This window comes from Pleurodeles waltl, chromosome 3_1 (assembly GCF_031143425.1).
Source record: "Pleurodeles waltl isolate 20211129_DDA chromosome 3_1, aPleWal1.hap1.20221129, whole genome shotgun sequence".
In the NCBI taxonomy this organism is placed as follows: Eukaryota; Metazoa; Chordata; class Amphibia; order Caudata; family Salamandridae; genus Pleurodeles; species Pleurodeles waltl.
The window spans coordinates 632,695,729-632,719,094 of NC_090440.1; the positions used below are offsets into that span (position 1 = coordinate 632,695,729).

The following is a 23,366-nucleotide window of genomic DNA, read 5'->3' on the forward strand; positions in this document are numbered from 1 at the left end:
ACGGACCGGGAAATTTGCCCTGAAAAAAAATAAGCACTATAGCCATATTTCAAATTAATGAACACATTCAGTTGGTAGCTCAAGTTAAAGCCAGGAGTATACAAAATATAAATAAACACACATCGAAACTCATGATTGCCCTTTTATATGTTATAGGTGGCCCCGGGAGTTTTACTCCTATAAAACATTTGTAAAACGCCACTGTCCGTGGGCCATTGTCCAGTCCTAGTGACACTATTCGAGGTCACCTACAGGTTAGCTGGTCGGGTGGGAGTGGGAGGGTGATTTTCAGGGGATGGCCATTCTGTCTAGTGCGTCTTCTGCCACAGCGCTGGAGAATCAGACGTCTTCCTCCTCCCATCCCCGAGGCCAGCTCTGACGACATCAGCAGAACTACGCTACAAATTGCTCTTACTCTGCGTAAACTAATTGCCATCGAAGAGACACCTCCCCAAAATGTGTCACGCATTGTCCAGATTTAAAAAAAGGTTGGAGTATAAGAATGTGTGACACGGTCAATCTTTAAAAATTCACCGTACTTTCAGCGGGCGGAAGCCCTAGGTAGCGTCGACTAGTACCAGACAAGATGGAAAACGTTCTGCTGATCCTCCTTCTTGGGTTTACCGTGTGTGAATGCCAGCGGCAGATTGGTAAGTGTTCCCACTGCTGCCACGCGCTCTAAGACTAGTTTGCACAATTAATGACAATTTTAAAAAAATCGAGGATTCTTCACCTATAGAGCCAGCTTGTCATCTGCGGTCGTTTATGATTCTGGGCAAGACAGATGCAGCGCAGCTAGTCCACGTGCAGCTCACTCAGTGACAGCTGCATCGTATGTATTGACAGTGCAGCGCAGGTAGAGACAGGTGTTGTTGGTTGGTGAAAGAGGCAGCTGGAGACCTTAGCAAAAACAACACAACGAGTAGCAGCTGATACGTAAGTAGGGCAGTGACAAGTCCTTTCCAAGTAGAGACTTGTGCATCTCAGGCAGAGATGGGTGGATTTTAGGCTAAGGCAAGCGCACTTTAAGTAAAGACGGGTGCATATTAGGTAAAGACCGGTGCAATTTAGGTGGAGACGGGGTATTCAGGTAGACAGGTTCACCTCAGGTAAAGACGGATGCATATTAGGTAAAGACACGTGCATATTAGGTAGAGACGGGTGCATTCAGGTAGAGAGAGGTACACCGCAGGTAAAGACGGGTGCATATTAGGTTGACAAAGGTGCTTTCCAGGTAGAGACGGGTGCATTTCAGGTAGAGACGGATACATCTGAGGTATAGATAGGTGAGTCTCAGGTAAAGACGGGTGCATATTAGGTTGAGGCAGGTGAATCTCGGGGACGGACAGCTGCCTTTCAGGTAGAGAAATAGCGCATCTCAGAAACAAGTTCATTTCAGACATGCATCTCATGGAGAGTCAAGCGCAGATCAAATGTTAACAGCGACAGCGCGATTAGAGACGGGTTGAAGGAGTGGGGAAAGACGCCGCATAAACAGAGAAAGAATCAGCATTGACCTCGAGAGGCGCAGCCAGTCGCAGGCAGTAAGTGACACGTGCCCTTCGGGTAGTGGCGGAGCAGAGAGTGAGTTACATTAAGGCGGGAGAGCGAGGGAAGAACAATAAGAGGGCTACCCTCATTTAGGACATCAGAACAATCACTCCGGTCATGATCAAACAGATGCGCAGGTAGTCGCTCTACACAGCTCTACACAAGGCGCCTCTGTGATTTAGCCAGTAACCAAATCGATTGAATATGGGCTATGTTTATTAAAAATCCGACGGTTTTTGGACCGAAATGTAACCACCCCCGTCCGAATTACCACCTTTGGCGGCATCAGTAAGTTTTTGTACGTTCTTGGACATTAGATCCGGGTGTAGTTTTTCCACGAAATAGCGCATGTGTTTTCCACCAGATCTGCAGCTCCAAAATTCGCTCATTGGCTTCTCAGTTCTCGGACAGCATGTAGTATAATTAACTTTTGCTTTTCAGAGCTCTTGTGTTTTTTACGCCTATGCGTGATTAACTCACCCATTCCAAATATTTTCTTTGCATTCTGGCGCGTGAAGTGCTGATTTATAATGCAATAACAGGACCACAAGCCTCAGAATTTAAAACAAAACCAAGCACTGGGTAAGCTATTCCTGCATGGATGTGGCTGGGAAACTTTAGAACTTTGGCAGTTTTGTGCAGCAGAGGTCTCCAGACCAGTTCCTCCATTGTCGTCGGTAAGCTCAGCTCATATTTGCCCCTCACTGCGCTTCGTTTTATATTCCGGTTTAAATGAACTGTCCTAAGGCGAGCAGCCGCGCAAAAGAGAAGTGTCCTGACCCCAGTCATTGTTGATCGTTAGTCATCTGAAGCACAGTAATGGCAATGAAACAGCCTCCGCCCTAGCATATCATAGGAAATGCAATCTTAAGAGATATTGCCCCATTATGTCAAAAACAACTTTGGCTGATATAACCAAATATTATGGTTTCACGTTAGGCTCCAAGTCATTCGTGTGCTGTAAAATACCAGGAAATAACTGATGCATGTTAGAGTTTGGTACTCAAAATAAAGACATTTTGTTTGTAGGAAAACTAATTTAAACAGCAGTCCATTTATTTCCATTTGTTGGAATCCTTATCTAAGACTATGGCCCTCATTATGACATTGGTGGTGACTGTTAAAGTGGAGGTAATACCGTCAACAGGCTGGGGGTAATTACCGCCAAATTATAACCATGGCAGTGATTCCTCCCATAGAGAGCCAATGTATCACACCAACCGCCAAGGTATTAAAACCACTGACCACGGCAGTAGCCAACAACAGCCAGGCGGAAGACAAGGTACCGCCCACCATATTGTGATACAGCAAACCACCAGGATCTCCGGGGCGGTACCAACGCCATCAAAAGCCTGGCTGAAACAGAACACACCGGAACTTCATGTCTTCCCGATGCTCTTCTACGATATGGTCCTTCTGGAACACCAACACCGACAAAGACGATGATGGTGAGTACAGCCGCCTAGCACACAAGGGAGGGAAGGAGGAAAAGGAGAGTGATACACACATCCACAAAACACACCATTCACACATGCCATACACACAGCCAGCTGCAGAGTAAAACCAATGTCACAGGACTCACGTCTTATTAAAACAAGGACCACATTGAACTTTAACTGACACTGTTATTTGATGCCAACAGCCACCATGTTGTCAATGTTCAGAAAGGACCAATGGCCAGTCCAAAGTAAAAAAGGCCCACATGGCCACAGGGCATAGTCCAAGGCTTAACTCGACTCCTGACCATCCAGACTCCACTGTGCAGGGGCATCATGTTGAAAATGGGCAGGTACCTCAGGGGGAAGGGAGTGGAGGTGGGGGGCACCTCAGCTGAAGTGGGGAACATGCCCACTGGTTCTGGAGGAGGCTCCATGCCCAATTGTCCCTGGTTGGGAGTGCAAGGCCACAGTCTCTGAAGTGGGGAACATGCCCACTGGTTCTGGAGGGGGCTCCATGCCCAATTGTCCCTGGTGGGGAGTGCAATGCCACAGTATCTGAAATGGGGAACATGCCCACTGGTTCTGGAGGGGGCTCCATGCAACATTGTCCCTGGTGGGTGGCCTACAAGCTCTCTGCTGGAGGTGAGGGCTCCTTGCCCACAAAGGGTGGAGGTGTTACCCGGGCTGTCTCTGCTAGAGGTGAGGGCTCCTTGCTCACTGCTGGTGGAGGTGTTACCCTGGCTGCCTCTGCTGGAGTTGAGGGCTCCTTGCTCACTGCTGGTGGAGAGGGCCTCTTGCCTCTCTTTGCTGGTGCAGTGGGAGCCTTCACTTTCTTGGGTCGTGGAGTGGGAACCTTCACTTTCTTGGGTGGTGGAGTTGGAACTTTCACTTTCATGCCTCCAAGACTAGGAGGTGCCTCCACTGTCCCCTTTTGCTGTCCCTTGTTTTTCACCACTCTAGTCCTCCCTTTCTGAGGCAGAGGCGTTCTCACAGTAGGAGTGGCAGCCGTCACACTCTGGGGCCCCTTTGTATCAGCAGCTGAGTATTTGATGGGAGCAGTGGCAGACTGTTTGGGAGAGGTGCTGTGCTGGGTTGTTGGGACCCTGCTCTTATGGGCAGGACAAACAGGTGGTGGGGGAGGGAAGAGGTCAAGATGGGCAAGGAAAAGCTCCTTAGGTACGTTGGGGCTGGATGTGGGAGGAGGGATGGGAGTGGAGGTTGAGGGAGTGGTTGTCGGAGGTGTAGGTCTGCTGGACTTGGGTGCAGGTGCATGGACAGTATGCATGTGTGAGGTGGATGGCTGTTGAGAATCTGAGTGAGTGCGTTTGTGTCTCTTAGGAGGGAGGGCAGACAGGGTGGGAGAGGACAAAGGGGACACGTGGATGGATGTTGTGGAGGTGTCTGCAAGTGAGGTGTGTGCTGCATGATGTGGTGATGGTGGTTGTGGCTGTTGATGCAGTTCATTCAGGTGTGAGTGCGGATGTGACTGTGAGGGAGGAGGACGAGGAGGAGGGGGAGACAGTGGAGACAGTGGAGACAGTGGATGTGGTTGTGTGTGCAACTGTCTGTTGTTTGTGTGAGTGCTTGTGACCTGAAGTGTGCTGTCTGTGTTTGACCGTGCAACTCTGATGTTTTGTGTGCATGCTTGTCTGTATGTGTGTATGGGATGGATTGGGGTTGAGGAGACTGGGACTGGGAGGTGGTAGCTAGAGAGGGGATGGTAGGAATATAGACACTGACTGCCAGAGCCTGAAACAATCTCTATAGGGCCCCCACCCACCATGGATGCACTCCAGGAATGCATTGCATTGCTTCATCTGTGATGCCAGCCCCTAGATGGCATTTACTATGGTTGACTACCCTCAAGAGATGGATCTCAGGAGGTCAATAGTCTCCTCACTGTAGGCAGCAGAGCTGACTGGGGCAGGGCCTGAGGTGCCTGGGGCGAAGGAGATACCCACCCTCCTGGGTGAGCAGGCACCGGCAACTCAGTGGGGGCTACTGGGAGGGTGGTGCTGGTATGTGGGGTGGCAGCTGTACCCTTAGCTGCTGTGGTTCCAGAGGTGTTCGCCACCACCAGGGAGCTTCCATCAGAGGAGGTATCAGAGTCAGTGTTGTCACCTCCTGTTTTTGCCATGGTGCTCCCCTCGCACTCCGTCCCACTGGTTCCCTCGGCGTTGGTGGGACTCTGCCATCTGGGTCCTGTGGGATGCAGCTCTCTCAGTCACTGGTGCCCCTGCTCCTACACCAGATGATGCTAATGCACACATGGACAGGATGACGGAAGTAAATGGGTGAGAGTGAGAAAGGGAGCACTGGGTCAATTACAGCGGCAACACTACAGATGGCATACACATTACCATCACACACAGCGACCACAATTGGGCACTATGTGTCACACTGGTATTCCATTGGATAGGTACCACAGCAATATGAGAGCCAACCAGCACCAACTGCACCCCTCCTAGGACCCACTAAGCCCTGTCTGAACTGGATTGCTACTTAGCTGGTGTAAAGAAATGGCTCCCTGTTGCAGTTACCCCCCACTTTTTGCCTGATACTGATGCTGACTTGACTGAGAAGAGTGCTGGGACCCTGCTAACCAGGCCCCAGCACCAGTGTTCCTTCACCTAAAATGTACTTTTGTATCCACAATTGGCAGACCCTGGCATCCAGATAAGTCCCTTGTAACTGGTACTTCTAGTACCAAGGGCCCTGATGCCAAGGAAGGTCTCTAAGGGCTGCAGCATGTCTTATGCCACCCTGGAGACCTCTCACTCAGCACAGACACACTGCTTGCCAGCTTGTGTGTGCTAGTGAGGACAAAACGAGTAAGTCGACATGGCACTCCCCTCAGGGTGCCATGCCAGCCTCTCACTGCCTATGCAGTATAGGTAAGACACCCCTCTAGCAGGCCTTACAGCCCTAAGGCAGGGTGCACTATACCATAGGTGAGGGTACCAGTGCATGAGCATGGTACCCCTACAGTGTCTAAACAAAACCTTAGACATTGTAAGTGCAGGGTAGCCATAAGAGTATATGGTCTGGGAGTCTGTCAAACACGAACTCCACAGCACCATAATGGCTACACTGAAAACTGGGAAGTTTGGTATCAAACTTCTCAGCACAATAAATGCACACTGATGCCAGTGTACATTTTATTGCAAAATACACCCCAGAGGGCACCTTAGAGGTGCCCCCTGAAACTTAACCGACTGTCTGTGTAGGCTGACTAGTTCCAGCAGCCTGCCACACCAGAGACATGTTGCTGGCCCCATGGGGAGAGTGCCTTTGTCACTCTGAGGCCAGTAACAAAGCCTGCACTGGGTGGAGATGCTAACACCTCCCCCAGGCAGGAGCTGTAACACCTGGCGGTGAGCCTCAAAGGCTCACCCCTTTGTCACAGCCCAGCAGGGCACTCCAGCTTAGTGGAGTTGCCCGCCCCCTCCGGCCACGGCCCCCACTTTTGGCGGCAAGGCTGGAGGGAACAAAGAAAGCAACAAGGAGGAGTCACTGGCCAGTCAGGACAGCCCCTAAGGTGTCCTGAGCTGAGGTGACTCTGACTTTTAGAAATCCTCCATCTTGCAGATGGAGGATTCCCCCAATAGGGTTAGGATTGTGACCCCCTCCCCTTGGGAGGAGGCACAAAGAGGGTGTACCCACCCTCAGGGCTAGTAGCCATTGGCTACTAACCCCCCAGACCTAAACACGCCCTTAAATTTAGTATTTAAGGGCTACCCTGAACCCTAGAAAATTAGATTCCTGCAACTACAAGAAGAAGGACTGCCTAGCTGAAAACCCCTGCAGCGGAAGACCAGAAGACGACAACTGCCTTGGCTCCAGAAACTCACCGGCCTGTCTCCTGCCTTCCAAAGATCCTGCTCCAGCGACGCCTTCCAAAGGGACCAGCGACCTCGACATCCTCTGAGGACTGCCCCTGCTTGACAAGAAACTCCAGAGGACAGCGGACCTGCTCCAAGAAAGGCTGCAACTTTGTTTCCAGCAGCCTTGAAAGAACCCTGCAAGCTCCCCGCAAGAAGCGTGAGACTTGCAACACTGCACCCGGCGACCCCGACTCGGCTGGTGGAGATCCAACACCTCAGGAGGGACCCCAGGACTACTCTGATACTGTGAGTACCAAAACCTGTCCCCCCTGAGCCCCCACAGCGCCGCCTGCAGAGGGAATCCCGAGGCTTCCCCTGACCGCGACTCTTTGAATCCAAAGTCCCGACGCCTGGGAGAGACCCTGCACCCGCAGCCCCCAGGACCTGAAGGACCGGACTTTCACTGGAGAAGTGACCCCCAGGAGTCCCTCTCCCTTGCCCAAGTGGAGGTTTCCCCGAGGAACCCCCCCCTTGCCTGCCTGCAGCGCTGAAGAGATCCCGAGATCTCTCATAGACTAACATTGCGAACCCGACGCTTGTTTCTACACTGCACCCGGCCGCCCCCGCGCTGCTGAGGGTGAAATCTCTGTGTGGGCTTGTGTCCCCCCCGGTGCCCTACAAAACCCCCCTGGTCTGCCCTCCGAAGACGCGGGTACTTACCTGCAAGCAGACCGGAACCGGGGCACCCCCTTCTCTCCATTCTAGCCTATGTGTTTTGGGCACCACTTTGAACTCTGCACCTGACCGGCCCTGAAGCTGCTGGTGTGGTGACTTTGGGGTTGCTCTGAACCCCCAACGGTGGGCTACCTTGGACCAAGAACTGAACCCTGTAAGTGTCTTACTTACCTGGTAAAACTAACAAAAACTTACCTCCCCCAGGAACTGTGAAAATTGCACTGTGTCCACTTTTAAAACAGCTATTTGTCAATAACTTGAAAAGTATACATGCAATTTTTATGATTTGAAGTTCCTAAAGTACTTACCTGCAATACCTTTCGAATGAGATATTACATGTAGAATTTGAACCTGGGGTTCTTAAAATAAACTAAGAAAAGATATTTTTCTATACAAAAACCTATTGGCTGGATTTGTCTCTGAGTGTGTGTACCTCATTTATTGTCTATGTGTATGTACAACAAATGCTTAACACTACTCCTTGGATAAGCCTACTGCTCGACCACACTACCACAAAATAGAGCATTAGTATTATCTATTTTTACCACTATTTTACCTCTAAGGGGAACCCTTGGACTCTGTGCATGCTATTCCTTACTTTGAAATAGCACATACAGAGCCAACTTCCTACAGCTGGAATACAAGATTTTGCTACTCACCCATCTACCTTGTGCTGTACCACGCAGCAATGTCTGAGCTGGCATTAAGGGGCATCCACTCACTGAAACCCACCACCTAGATCCCATGGCAGCCAAAAACAATAGTTGTCACACTCACTGTACTCACCCCCTGGTGGCTGCTGTGCTACCTTCAAGCACCCATCCAGCTCTGGGGAGGCCATCTCCAGTATTCTGACCATCAGGGGAGTCAGGTTCTGATGAGCACCCCTCCCTCGTTGGGAGGCCATCCCCAGCTGAGCCTCCACGGTCTTCGAGGCCCAGCACCTCAGGTCCTCCCACCTTTCTCTGCAGTAGGTGCTCCGCCTGCTATAGACCACCACAGTCTGCACGTCCTTGGCTATGGCACGCCACAATCCCTCCTTCTGATGGGCGCTGACCTGCAGAGGTCATACAGACAGGAGGACACCATTAATCAGACAATACAGCCTGTCACACATATGGCCCACAAATTACATTTCCATCTCCACTGGCACACACATCACCCGGAGCCCTCCATGTACACTACCACCAGACATACCCCACAACTTGTTGCATGCATCGTCCCCATGGTGAACTCACCTGTTGGTCTGGAGGCCCATACAGCTGTTCATACAGTGGTAGGACCCCATCCTCCAGGTGCTCTAACTCCTCCGAAGTGAAGGTAGGGGGCCTTTCCCCGGTCACACGCGCCATGGCAGGATCCAGACACAGGTCACAGCAGCACACGCAGTGTAGGTGTTGTCCTGCGGAAAGTCAGGAATCAAGTAAGGCTATGGATAGAAAATGGCGGTCACGTTGTGACTCCCTTCACACTCTTGTGTCCCTTGGACACCTACCACTGCAGAGGAGTAGGAGGAGGAAGAGGCAAGCCCCCATGTACGGACCGCTTGCGGACTTGGCTACACTGGAGAAGAGGCATAAAATACTGACCTACAGACTGGACAGGGCCACAATCACAGAGCTGTGTACTCAATTAGAGCCTGATCTACTATCAGCTATGCATCATTCCAATGGGACTCTCCCTCTTGTGCAAGTTCTGTCAGTGCTGCATTTCCTGGCAACTGGTTCTTTCCAAGTGACAGTGGGCTTGGCAGCAGGGATGTCACAGCCAATGTTCTCAATTGTGCTGGCAAGGGCTTTGTCTGCCTTGCTCAAACACATGTGCAGCTACATCGCTTTCCCCCAAGTGGAAGATTTGGCCACTGTGAAGGCTGGTTTCTGTGCAATGGGACATATTCCCAATATTATTGGGGCAATTGACCTAACACATATTGCACTTGTCCCCCCACACCGCTGAGCACAATGAACAGGTGTTCAGGAATCGAAAGAGTTTCCACTCACTCAATATGCAAATGGTGTGCCTGGCTGACCAGTACATCTCCCACCACATTGCCAAGTGTCCTGGGTTGGTGCATGATGCCTTCGAAGTGAGAAATAGCAGCATCGCAAATGTGATGGCACAGTTACAGAGGCACAGGGTGTGGCTGATATGTGAGCCTTGAATCCCCACCCAAGATATGCCAGGAGATGACTTCTAGAGTAATCCCCCATACCATTGTGTAAGGCTGATGTTTGTCCCTCAATTCTTGCAGGTGACTCTGGCTACCCAAACCTGTTGTGGCTCCTGATCCCTGTGAGGAATGCCATGACAGGGGCTGAGAATCAGTATAATGATGCACATGGGTGAACCAGACAAATCATAGAACGTATCTTCGGCCTCCTGAAGGCCAGGTTCAGATGCCTCCATCTAACAGGTAGATCCCTGAGCTACTCCCCTGAGAAGGTTTGCCAGATGGTTGTATTATGCTGCATGTTACACAACCTGGCCCTCAGACAACATGTGCCTTATCTGCAGAAGGAGCAGATTGGAAATGCCCCTGTGGCAGCAGTGGACCAAGAGGATAGTGAGGATGAGGAGGCAGAGGATGATTATGTGGACCACAGAACTTCAGTAATATGGCAGTACTTCCAATGACACACAGGTGAGACAGTGGAACTGGGCAGTCCTCTAATTAGTTATGTTTTCAGTGTGGCTGTAGCAGGATGGCAGTCACTTCCTTTGCATCTAGACTGACTTTCACCTATGCCTTCTCAACTTGCAGATGTTGGTATCAGTACAACTATGTACTGATGTGATGACTACAGATGGCTACAGTTCATTATTTATATGCTATCACAAAGTTCAGGTCAATTTGCACAAGGTAACTGTGAACATAATTGCACATTTTCATCACATAAAGCACTATCACTCAAGTTGTGTTCATGGGTGTTCATTGTAGTGAAATATATAGAAGGAATAGTGCAATGTAATGGGGTGATGGTAGAGGTATGTCCAGGGTACTGTTCCAGTATTTTTGTAGCACAGGTCCAGTGTCCAAGGGGCCATAGGAAGGGGAGCAATGGCAGTTCAAAATGAACAAGGTGAGACAGTGGAGCACAAGGGGGACGTTCAGGAGGGTCTCATTTCCTAGCTGTGGTCTTGGTCTTGGCAAGTGTCTCTGGCAGGGGGAGGGGTGCTGGTGGCCTTTGGGTCCTGTGGCAGGGTCTCCTGTCCAATAGCTGCAGCAGATATGGTAATAATACAAAAGATACCCATGAATTATAAATCAAAGTGAAGACCCTAATTAATCACTGGAAAAATATTTTAATTCAAAAACATATTCTTTCTACAAATCAATATTTGTCACCTTTTGTCTCGCCCTCCTTCATAAACCACAACATATATAATGAATACTCAAATATATACATATATATCACACCAAAATATACATGAGAATTTACAAAAAACAAAAGACAGGTACTAAGTGCAAGCAAATTGGCACTAAAGGCTTCCAAATTAATTCACAGTTATGGGCTGCCAAGTGACTTTTTCCAAAGCAGTCCTCCAATTGAGGTAGTGGTGATTAATACCATCTGTAATGGATAGTTATTCAAATGAACTTAAATGTGGTATAATCATATATCATAGTCTCTAAATTCATGAGTTCATGACACTCCTCCGGTTGTTAGTCGACGCGTTTCGAGCTTTCAATTCCAGGCCTCATCAGGACATAGGAAGCGGTACCTATATATAATTATAAAATGATCATTGTAATAATCATAAATTATCTATAACCCCACCAGTGGCACACCACACCCTATTCACCAAAAAAACATGTGTTACCACGTCCTGTGAACAGTTTTTATCAAATATGAAACACTAAATTCATAAGGTGCATAATAAAAACATGCATATTATTAAATGTGCAAATTACAGGGCACATTCACATACATTTAATACCATAACAAGTGTGAGGTGAACACTGCATACCTCAATAACAAGGTCATAAAGATAGAAACAAATCAGAAAAAAATAATAAGAAAAAATATAATAGAAACATCTAGGTGCTCGGGTGCGACATAATCATTTCTATGATACAGTTGCATAGGTGAAAATAGCTCTTACAGTTTGTATACATACCCTCTAACCTTTAATGGTGTCGGGTATCCACCCGACCGTATTGTTCTAGGCAAGACAATCTAAGGTTATATTCAGCCCCTCATAGAACCGTCATAGATGCTTGAAATCCAAACTGGGCTAAAGACAAAGATATGGGCAGCCTGATTATACATGTCACCAAACTAATGTTAGTTCTTCGTGGTTATGCACATGCACAAGTCAAATCCATTAAGACTTGCAGCACATAAAATTGCATGTCATTCGAGTACAAGTGGCATCCTTATAATAATGAAGGCACCCGTAACGGATTATACAGAAACAATGTTAAAGTTGCATCGTAATACCGGACTGTACAGGCTCCTCAAAGATTACAACAAGGCTCGCACGTGTGTTCTTCATAATCACACATTCGCAAATGTAGTCTGTCACGGCCCATAATAGATTAACTTACATTTGTATGAGGCAATACTCCCGTGGCAAATCTTGTGGAATCACTAATTAAGTCTCATCATGATACAGAGTGCAAGCGGTCCTCAAACATAATGAGGTTGTGTTGGTAGCCATATTTAAAAGAAATAGAATAGAAAGAGGGGAATTGACTCCTAGGAAACTCGATAAACGTGTAACCTGGCGGCCATATTTACAAATAAAGATGAGATAAAAAAGGAAGGGGAAATAGACACCTCGGATTCATTTATTTACATATCCCTTCACCATATAGGATATTAAAAGAGCAGAAGAAAATATAAAGTTATAAATATATCTTCCACCGAACTCCTTAGCCACCTACACTCAAACATATTGTTTATCAAACACCACCATGAACTATCAGCCATATTAAAAAATAATAATGAAAAAGAACAGAAGGAAAAGCTTATAAAACCATGACCTATACTTAAAAGTTAAGGGACGCATGTTCACCCCACCACTACATACGTCACCTCATATTTGTATTGGAGCACGTGGATGTTAAACATAATAATACATTCTGTTAATGTACTCATACATGAAATACATCAATCCTGTGTATACAACAAAAAAACTTTGTGTACCAACCATCTATGATTTTAACATCTTATAAGGAACCACATTTAATTTAGGTCATTCAGCCCATGTCTAGCTGTACCATACTCCTCAATAAATTTGGCCTTCATTTTATCTAAAATCGATTTCATCTTCATTCCTTGTTGTTTTGCTTCTGCCACATATAATACTGACCACCAAATGTCATCTTCTTTGTGTTCTTTATCTATAAAATGTTCTACCAAAGGGGCTCCTTGTATCTTACATCTAATTCTAGATCTATGTTCTAAAATATGTGATTTAACTATTTGTACATTTTGACCAATATATAACAGTGGGCAAGGACATCTTATACAATAGATAACATTTTTAGTATTGCAGTTGGAAAATCTAACCTGTTTATGTATCTTTCCATTGACACTTATGCTTTTAGTGTTTTCTATAAACCTACAAGCTGTGCAGGTATTGCACTTATAGTGTTTTATGACAGGAGGTAAATGTGGTGGGCTGTTCAATTGACTGGCTATTGGAAGGGGCGTGCTGGTGTGCTGTATATTCCTTCATGATGTTGGCCATATCAGCCAGCAACCCTGCTATGGAGACCATGGTAGTGTTGAGGGCCTGCAAGTTTTCCCTGATCTCCTGATGGTGCACCTCCTGCAGCCGCTGGTTCTCCTGCATGTTGTTGAGATTCTGTCCCATCTTGTCCTGGGATTGTTGGTAAGCTCCCAGGACATTAGTGCGTGCCTCCTGGAGTTTCAGTTCCTTGGGCCTGTCCTCCCACTGGTGTACAGCTGTCCTCCGAGTATCCCTGTTCCCCTGTGCCTGTGTTCCCTGAATGGTCTGCCCACTGGCACTGACACCAGGACCCTGAATGTATTGGCTCTGAGCTGTGGACTGGGGTTCCTGTGCAGGTGGGCACCCTGCTGATTGACGTGTCCTGGGGCAGAGGTGTGGGGAAGTTGGGTGGAAGCTGTGGTGTTGGATGCTGAAGGGAGGGGCTCTGTGGTGGATTGGGAGTGGGCTGGGGTGGCCGACTGACCAGTGGTCCCTGATGGGCCAGGTAGGTCATCAAGATCCAGAAGTACAGAGTTACTGTCATCACTGGGGGCATCTTCTGTTGGGGACTGGATAGTCGTGGCACCTCCTAGCCACTGGAATTGGCTGGGGCATCTGTGGGGATGTAAGTGATGTATTATACTTGATTTATTTTCCATATTCTACATCCCTAGCTTCCCTTATATCAGTTCTGTTGCCCTGCCACCTTTGTTTGTGTATGGTGATGTATTGTGGGATTGTTAGTTCTCCATGCTGTGCATGCATTGGTGGTGGGTGTACATGCAGGGCTGGGCGGGCTGTACATGCATTGGTATGGCATGCAGGGCTTGGCATTGGGGTTAGTCACATGTGTAGGTGTACTGTGAGGGGTGGGTTGGAGTGATGGGAGTCAGGGTTAGGGGGTGAGATAGCATGTAGCTATGGGGGTGATAAGTGGCAAATTTGGACTCACCAGTGTCCAGTCCTCTGGCTACTCTAGTGAGTCCCTCTGGATGCAGGATTGCCATGACTTGCTCCTCCCATGCTGTCAGTTGTGGGGGAAGAGGTGGGGGTCCACCGCCAGTCCTCTGGATGGCGAGCTGGTGCCTTGCTGCCACGGAATGTACTTTCCCTCGTAGGTCATTCCACCTCTTTCTGATGTCATCCCTTGTTCTTGGATGCTGTCCCACGGCATTGACCCTGTCTACGATTCTCCGCCATAGCTCCATCTTCCTGGCAATGGAACTTTGCTGTACCTGTGCTCCGAAGAGCTGTGGGTCTACCCTGACTATCTCCTCCACCATGACCCGTAACTCCTCATCTGTGAAACAGGGGTGCCTTAGTGAGGACATGGATGTTGTGTGGTGTCTGTTGTGCAGAGGGTGATAAGTGATGTGGTGGGGTGTGGGATGTTGAGTGCATGAGGGATATATGGGTGGTTGTGGTGTGTGTGTGTAGTTGCATATGTGATTTGCGTGGCTAGCTACTGCAGTCTTTTTGTGTTGGCAACGTGTTGTCTGTAATGCGTGCGTGTGTTTTATCCAACTCTGATGTTTTGTGTGCATGCTTGTCTGTATGTGTGTATGGGATGGATTGGGGTTGAGGAGACTGGGACTGGGAGGTGGTAGCTAGAGAGGGGATGGTAGGAATATAGACACTGACTGCCATCAGAGAAGAGGCCAGAGCCTGAAACGATCTCTATAGGGCCCCCACCCACCATGGATGCACTCCAGGAATGCATTGCATTGCTTCATCTGTGATGCCAGCCCCTAGATGGCATTTACTATGGTTGACTACCCTCAAGAGATGGATCTCAGGAGGTCAATAGTCTCTTCACTGTAGGCAGCAGAGCTGACTGGGGCAGGGCCTGAGGTGCCTGGGGCGAAGGAGATACCCACCCTCCTGGGTGAGCAGGCACCAGCAACTCAGTGGGGGCTACTGGGAGGGTGGTGCTGGTATGTGGGGTGGCAGCTGTACCCTTAGCTACTGTAGTTCCAGAGGTGTTCGCCACCACCAGGGAGCTTCCATCAGAGGAGGTATCAGAGTCAGTGTTGTCACCTCCTGTTTTTGCCTTGGTGCTCCCCTCGCACTCCGTCCCACTGGTTCCCTCGGCGTTGGTGGGACTCTGCCATCTGGGTCCTGTGGGATGCAGCTCTCTCAGTCACTGGTGCCCCTGCTCCTACACCAGATGATGCTAATGCACACATGGACAGGATGACGGAAGTAAATGGGTGAGAGTGAGAAAGGGAGCACTGGGTCAATTACAGCGGCAACACTACAGATGGCATACACATTACCATCACACACAGCGACCACAATTGGGCACTATGGGTGTGGTGTGTGTATGAGTATCAGGTGTGTGATTTCAGTTTTGGACAATGTTGTATTGTTTTGTATTTGGGTGGCCATTCTGACCTCACTGTGTGTACCGCCAATGGTTTACTGCCATTGAATGTCCACCATGGTGATTTGTGGGCCATAATCTGGTGGGCATTGTTTTGTTGGGGTAACGGTATGGCAGAGAAAAGATACAGGTATGGGTGTTCGAACCAACACTTTACCTCTGACCTTTGGTGTGGCAGATTTGTGTTTGTTGCAGTATTCTGTAGGTTTCGTGCGTGTGTGTCATAATATAGCAAACGGATGTTCGCCTCCCTGAAGGTATGTTGGCAGCCGTCACCACGCCAGTAAGTGGCATTTACCGCCAATGTCATAATGACCACCTATATCTCCGCGGTTTTCAGAATAACAAGTGACAACCTATTTCCTGGGATGGTGGTTCCATGGTTGACAAAATGGCGCAGGGGGTTCCACAACAGTGCAGTGACCAGACAATAGCTCTTAAATGGATTTTAATTCACAACATGCTGAGTGCAGGAACAAAGCATAAGGGCATGTCACCCAAAAGATAGATTTCAAGCACTGACTGAAAAATAGCCTTTAATATAGTTTGTTTTCAGGTTGTACCAGATTTTACCTGCTACCATGTCAAAGTTACCAATTTAAATCACATGTAAAATACATTGCTACATACAACATTGTAGGAAAGTAGCCTCTTTCTAGCTTGGTTACCCCCACTTTTGGCCTGTTTGTCAGTGTGTTTGACTGTGTTCACTGAGATCCTGCTAACCAGGATCCCAGTGACTTTGGTCTCTCCTCTAAATTTGGTTGCTGGTAAATATTTATTCCACACAATTGGCATACTGGTGCCCCCAAGTATTTTCCTAGAGTATGATACCTAGGCACTCTGGGCATTGGGGTTCCAGGGAATCCCTATGGGCTGCAGCAGTTATTCTGCCACCAAAGTGAGTCCATGCAAAGGGTTCTGCAGGCCTGCCATTGCAGTCTGCATGAAATGGTTGCAAGCACCCGGTTTCACTACCGGTCCCTGCACAAGGTCACTGTAAGTCACCCCTAGGTATGCCCACTCAGCCCACAGGGCAGGATGCAGGTACCTATGTGTGAGGGCACCCCTGCATTAGCAGAAGTGCCCCCACAAACTCCAGCCCCATTTGTACTGGACTTCGTGAGTGTGGGGACTCCATTTTATGTGTGTACTGGACATAGGTCACTACCTATGTCCAGCTACATAACGGTAACTCTGAACCTGGGCATGTTTGGTATCAAACATGTTGGAATCATACCCCAATACTGTTGCAAGTATTGTAAGTATGATTCCATGCACCCTGGGGGCTCCTTAGAGGACCTCCAGCATTGCTACCATCAGTCTTACAGGGTTTTCCAGGCAGCCCAGCCGCTGCCACCCCTCAGACAGGTTTTTTCCCTCCTTCTGCTTGATCTGAGCAAGCCCAGTAAGGCAGAACAAAGGATTCCCTTTGGAAGAGGGAGTTAACACCATCTCCCTTTGGAAATATGTGTGACTGGCTTGGGAGGGGTAGCCTCCCCAAGCCACTGGTTTGCTTGAAGGGCACATTTGGTGCCCTCCAATGCATAAACCGGTCCACACCAGTTCTTGGACTTCCAGTCCCTGCTCTGGCACAAAACTGGACAATGGAAAGGAGAGTGAACACTCCCTTGTCCATCACCACCTTAGGGGTGGTGCCCAGAGCTCCTCCAGAGGGTCCACGGGTTCTGCCGTCTTGATTCCAAGGTTGGCAGGGTACTCTGGGAGCATCTGAGTGGCCATGCTGGGCAGGTAATAAGAGGCACCCTCTGATAGGTAGTTACCTGGTAGGGTGACCAAGCCCCCTCTTTGGGCTACATAGGATCTTCCCCTGGGGTGGGTTCCTAGATTCAGTTGCAAGATTCCGACAGGATTCCTCTGAAACCTCTGCTTTGACTTCTGGCCTCCGGAACCATCACTGCACCCTCCAGGAACCTATAAGCTGCAAATCCACGAGGAAGACTCTTCTGCATCATTGCATCCAGAATTCCTGCCAGCTTTGCAACATTTCCCTGACCGTGCATCCTCAGAAAATTGCAACTCTTCAACCTGCATAAGAAGAAGAAGAAGAAATCTCCCTTGGGGTGAAGGCATCACACCCCTGTAACCACAGGTACCTGGCTGCAATGATGACTGGCTGCGGGATCTCCCCTCATCCTGAGTGGAGTGGGTCCTACATTATGGGTGGTAGTCCAGAGAGTCTCCCTTGGTCCTCTCTACCAGCTGTTGCACTTTGGTTGTGGTAAGTCCTTTCCATTCCACACAAGACAGCACCCCCAAGCACCACGTCCTTTGCAGCTGCTAAGGCTTGCTTGCGTCACTTCCAAGGGGAACTTCAGGTAACGTGTAGCTCCAGGCACAAACACACTCTCCTGCAACTCATAGGCCTCTGTGTGGTCGTCCGGCGACGTGAGAGCAACCTCTGTGGTGCTGCATTGGCTGCCTCAGTGACTTCTGTGTCCCGGTACTATGGGACACCTGTGGGTGCTGTCTCTGCTCCTGTGGGCCTTCTGCAATGCAGAGGATCCTCTATGATTCCCCTCCTGGGTAGAGTCCTCCTGGACCTCTTTTCCTCCAACGGTGAACTTGCCTTTGCCAAGGTTTGTTGGTGGAAATCCTTCACCGACACCCATCTGCAATCCTGCTTCTAGCGTGAGACACCTTTTGTTTGCATCAGGAACTCTTCTCCAGCTTCTGTGCTGCAGTGCTGACCTGTCTTCCTTCTTCGTTGACCAACTCCAAAAGGTAGCTCTTGGTGGGTAGTATCTCCTACTGCCCCTGGACTCCACAGAAACGTCTGGACTTGGTCCCCTCTCTCCACAGGCCTACATCTTCGGTAATACACTTCTGGTTCCTTGCAGGCTGTCCTGGGTGTCTTCTTTTCATACTTTGGGGTGGTTTGGGGGAAATCCAGTGTTTTACTCCTGCATTCCTGGCTGCTAAGGGGGTACTGTATTACTTACCTGTGTGGTGTCCTAGTACTCCCAGCTCCCCTGTACACAATTTACTTACCTAGGTGGGGGCCCTGTATTCGCATTCCACTTTCTTAGCATATGGATTGGGCTCCCCCTAGGACTACTATTGTGTATTGCTATCTTACACTGTTTTCCAACCATTTTATGCCACTTTCTGTTCATTAGTGTGTGTACATATATATATATATATATATATTTATATATATATATATATATATATATATATATTGTGTATTTACGTACCTTCTATTCGAGGGTTGGCTCTCTAATATTTTCTGATACTGTGTCCAAAAAATAAAGTACACTTTATTTTTGTACAACCATGTGTTTTCTTTCTTGTATGTAAGTACTGTGTGACTGCAGTTGTATTGCATGAGCTTTGCATGTCTCCTATATAAGCCTTGGCTCCTCATCCACAGCTGCCTCTAGAGAGCCTGGCTTATAGACACTGCCTACATTTCACTGAGAGGGGATACCTGGACCTGGTATAAGGTGTAAGCACCATGGGTAACCAACACACACCAGGCCAGCTTCCTACAGACATGAATAGGAATATTGCAAAAATACTGCCTAATCATTTTAGAGTAGCAGGATGCCTTCTAATAATGTTGAAAGTACTTATCTGCCTAGAGTTTGGTACAAAATGCATTATGAACCAGCTCGTCTCTGGGTGCTGTACTCCTTGACTGCTGTGAGGTAGTCAATGAAAATTAAAGAGTGATGGAACCACTTGTGTAACTTGAAAAGCTGAGTTTGGTGTTTTGTGGATAGTTATGGGCCGTTACAAAATGAATCCAGTATATCAGAAGCGCAGAGCACCCTTTGAGATAAGGCATACTCTTAGGGCCATGCAAACGAAAAAGAGAGAACCAATCATCTGACCTGAGAATCAGTTGTTGTTGTTGCCTTAAAGCCTTAAATGTTCCATTTAGGTAAAAGTGAGAGGTTCCTTAAGTGCACTTTTACAAAAGATGCCTGGCCTCGGATGTGAGAATGATAGGAGATGAACACCGGACGTACTTCACTGTTTAAGGGCAGAGGTGTGTTTTCTGTGCCACACTCATGGTAATGATACTGTATCTTCTCTCTGCTTGTGTCAATGATGAAAGAGTCACCTCAGTTATAGAGGTTCTTTCTAGATTAAACTTCCATATTTTGACTGCTCTGTAGGTTTTAATTTCCCTAGCATTCGTTCAATATAGGTGAATTCATTTATATATCTAGAGTTCCACACTTGCTGGAAGTCAAAGACACATTTTGAACATGATGCAACAGGAATGCCTTAGGATGAAGAATTCTTGGTCTGTACCAATCATACTTTATACCCGTAAGGAACTGGGTTATTGGTTGTGGTGGGGTTTAGACCTTCTCAAGTACCAGCCGCAATCCTTGTCAGTGTTAACCAGAATAATCTCTAAATTAAACTGTGCTTAACCGTCTGAAGAAAAACAGTTAGCCTTATCTTAAAGACAATGTGAAAAGTATTTATGCAGCACATAAGCAGTAATAAAGTGAAATCAGAACACAAGAATAATCTTACTCCAATTTTGATAAATAGAGTAAAATCTAGTGAACTATTTGACACAAATCCAATCAGTAGAAAAGAAGGATGCAATTTCAATGATTTAAGTGAAGTATAGTACCTTAAAGCACAAAGCGCCACTCACAGTGATCTAGTCAAGCTAGACAGGGTGATAGTCACTAGTTCAGGTTGACTGCAATGGAGCACAAGCTGAATTCAGTGGCTAGGTTAGTCCCACTGAAAAAGTTGCCTAGTAAAATCCAGTGCGAAAAGATCCGTTCGTGGTGGAGGAGGCTATGAGGAGCAAGGATATCTTGGCGGAGGTTCATCACTGTCGCACGAAGAGCAGACCGGGTTGCTGTAGTGTGAAGATCCTGTTAGGCGTTATGAACTGTCATGGCTGGAGATTTGTGTTGGACGCCACAGTGGGCTGTTGATGCTGTAAGATGAAGTGCAGATCTAGTGTTGTCTGCTGTTGTGGACAGATAGTGTAGACTGAAGAGACAGGTTCCCCGGAGCTTCGTGTTGGCAGTCAGCAGAGGCAGCAAGATCTTGTTGCAAACGGGCCCATTCCTGTTTACAAAGAGTCCAAAACTTTTGAATGTCTTCCTTTTTTCAAGAAAGCACTTAACTGATGCCACACCAAGGGTCCAGGACAAGAGGGGTACCTTGTAGGGATCAGGAATTAACTCTAGTAGAGGTCAGCAGTGGTTCCAGCTACAGCTCCAGGCAGCAGGTCAGCTGCACAGAAGCATGTAGACCTCCAGAGTCAGTTATGCCCCTCTTGTTTGGAACAGGAGTTCAGTCAACTGATTATTGGAATCAATTCAGCTTTGGATGAAGGGTGCAGATCCAGTCTTCTTTCTCAGCAAGCAGGGCAGGCCTCATGAAGTAAGGTGTCCTTCTTCTTTAGTATCCACAGAGGTCCATGAGTGTACTAAAGAATAGGGCAGATGCCCAATTTGAAGCAGGAGAAGTTTCAGGAGTTTCCCAATACATAGGTGTCTGGAAAGTACTGCCTTCTTTCCCTGATCCCAGTCTGTCTGGAGGCACAATAGGCTAGTGGAATGTCCTGTGTGTGTGAGCTGAGTCAGAGCCTTTGATGTGCAACTGCAGTAGGTGACAGCTGTGCCCATCCTGCCAACACCCAGATAGTTTATTGGAGGAATACCCAAAAACCAACTGCAAACTACACATAGTCCTGTGACCCAGGAACGGAAAATGTCAACTTTCTAAAAGTAGCATTTTCAGAATTGTGACTTAAAATTTGACTTTACCATAAAAGTGGGTTTTAACTTACAATTCCTCAGACACCAACCACGACTTTCCTAACGGCTCCCAATCAGAAGTTGCTATTTATTAAATGTAATAAGGCAATCTAATGTTTTCCTTTTGGAGAGGTAGGCCTTGCAGTAGTGAAAAATGAATTTGTGAGTTTTTCACTACCAGGACATGTAAAATTAAACAGACATTTCCAGGTTTTCAATACACTGTACCCTGCCCTTTGGGTTGTTTAGGGTCTATGGTAGGGGTGACATATGTATCAAAAAGAAAAGATTAGGCCTGGAAAAAGGTTAACTTTTCCAGGCCAAAATGGCAGTATAAAACTGCACACACAGGCGGCAATGTAAGGCCTGAGACATGTTTAAACAGTGGCAAAATGAGTACCGGAGGCCCACTAGCAGCATTTCAGTTACAGGCCATGGGTACATGTAGTACCACTTTACTAGGGACTTCCAAGTAAATTAAATGTGCCAGTTGTATGACATCCAATTTCACAATTTTTAAAGGAGAGCACACACACAATTTATTACTGGTTAGCAGTGGTAAAGTGTGCAGACCTCTAAAACCAATAACAACTTCATAAGAAAACAGGAGTGGTGAAAGAAAAAAAGTTTGGGGTGACTCTGCAAAGACTGCCAAGTCCAACAATACCAACTGAATTTTTATGAAATTTTTTTCCTTCTGTAGGTGTGCACAATCAAGGCATATACTTTGCTTTAGCAGTTCAGACTGTTTTCCTAGAATACAATTAGAATTGATCCTACCTATCCACACACCATCAGCAACAGTGCTGATTCTTGACCTCAGATTAAGTTTAGCTGGAAGGAAAGTGAAGTAAATTTGGCCCCAAAGTGAAATGATTTGGAGTCCAGGAGCTTTGTAGCAGATCTCCACAGTCATGTGTAACTAGGTACATTTGCAAAAACAAAACGTTTTTTTAAGTAACACTTGAATTACTCTCAGCCACTGGAGATCAATTAAGCCCACATTCCATTTATTGCTTTTCACATATTATGCCATTCTAGGCAGATATCTACCATGTGCAAAACCGCCTTGGCCCTGCTGTGATAGGAGCAGTCCAGCCAAACTGCTAGACCAGCACCCCTCTATGTGGTAACTCAAGCACCCTAGAGTGTTTGCTTCTGGACAGGTGTGGAGCTAAATTCATTACTGTGGTTACTTAAGCAGTTGAGTGTGAAAGATGGAAGAGGGTGGTGATTTCTCTCAAACCCTGAAATTTTAAGCCACATCCTAACAGTTCTTCATGCGAAAGACAGCATCAAATAAAAGGGCAGACGTCCAGCTCTCAGAGGTGATGCAGATTCGGAGTGTTTGCAGTGTGCTGTTGCTCAGCTAATACACAGAGTGGCTCTAGCGTTTAAACCAAATAGATAGGAAGAGTTTTCCTCTTCTGGCTTGATGCTTGGTGTATCAAAGAACTGTAATGTGAAAAGGAAGTTTGAAAATAAAACGCATCCAAACAAGATGAAGCGTTTGACAGTCAAGGTGATGTCTCAATCGGCGGAGTCACAGGAAACTGCCTAGTAAAACCTTACGATCACACTGTCCTTGGTTACTATACAGATAGGAAACACGAAGGGCAACATATTTGGACCTGCAAGTGTAGGAAGAGCTAGCAGATTTATTTGATCAAAGGAATGCAGGAAGCACGAGGATGTGTAATGTTTAATGTTATTGATAGTGCATTGAGAGGCTCTTCTTTAGATGGAAGAGACGGGAAATCTTGTTGTTTTCTCAGAGCAGTGTAGCAGGTGTGATGGAGTCCCACGTGTTTTCTAATTGTCTTAGGAGGTCACATTCGGTAGATTTCTTTGTCCCCCTTCCACCGAAGCAAACGCCTTCTGCCTTTACGGAGAAAATTAAAACAAACAGATATTTCCCATCCTTCCTCTGAATTTTTGTTACAGGAGTGTGGATGTGTTTACTCTTGTAGGCTGTTACTCTGGGACCTCT

At 47.4% G+C, this 23,366-nt stretch overlaps 1 protein-coding gene across 1 annotated transcript in view; it reads left to right on the plus strand.

Moving 5' to 3' along the window:
* The first annotated feature begins 526 nt into the window (after window positions 1–526).
* Window positions 527–23,366, plus strand: part of LOC138284404 (mucin-5B-like) — a 528,306-nt gene continuing 505,466 nt past the window's right edge. Inside the window, exon 1 of the mRNA XM_069223140.1 lies at window positions 527–650. Coding sequence (XP_069079241.1) covers window positions 587–650 — 64 coding nt within the window. The 5' untranslated portion in view covers window positions 527–586. The remainder of the gene's footprint in view (window positions 651–23,366) is intronic.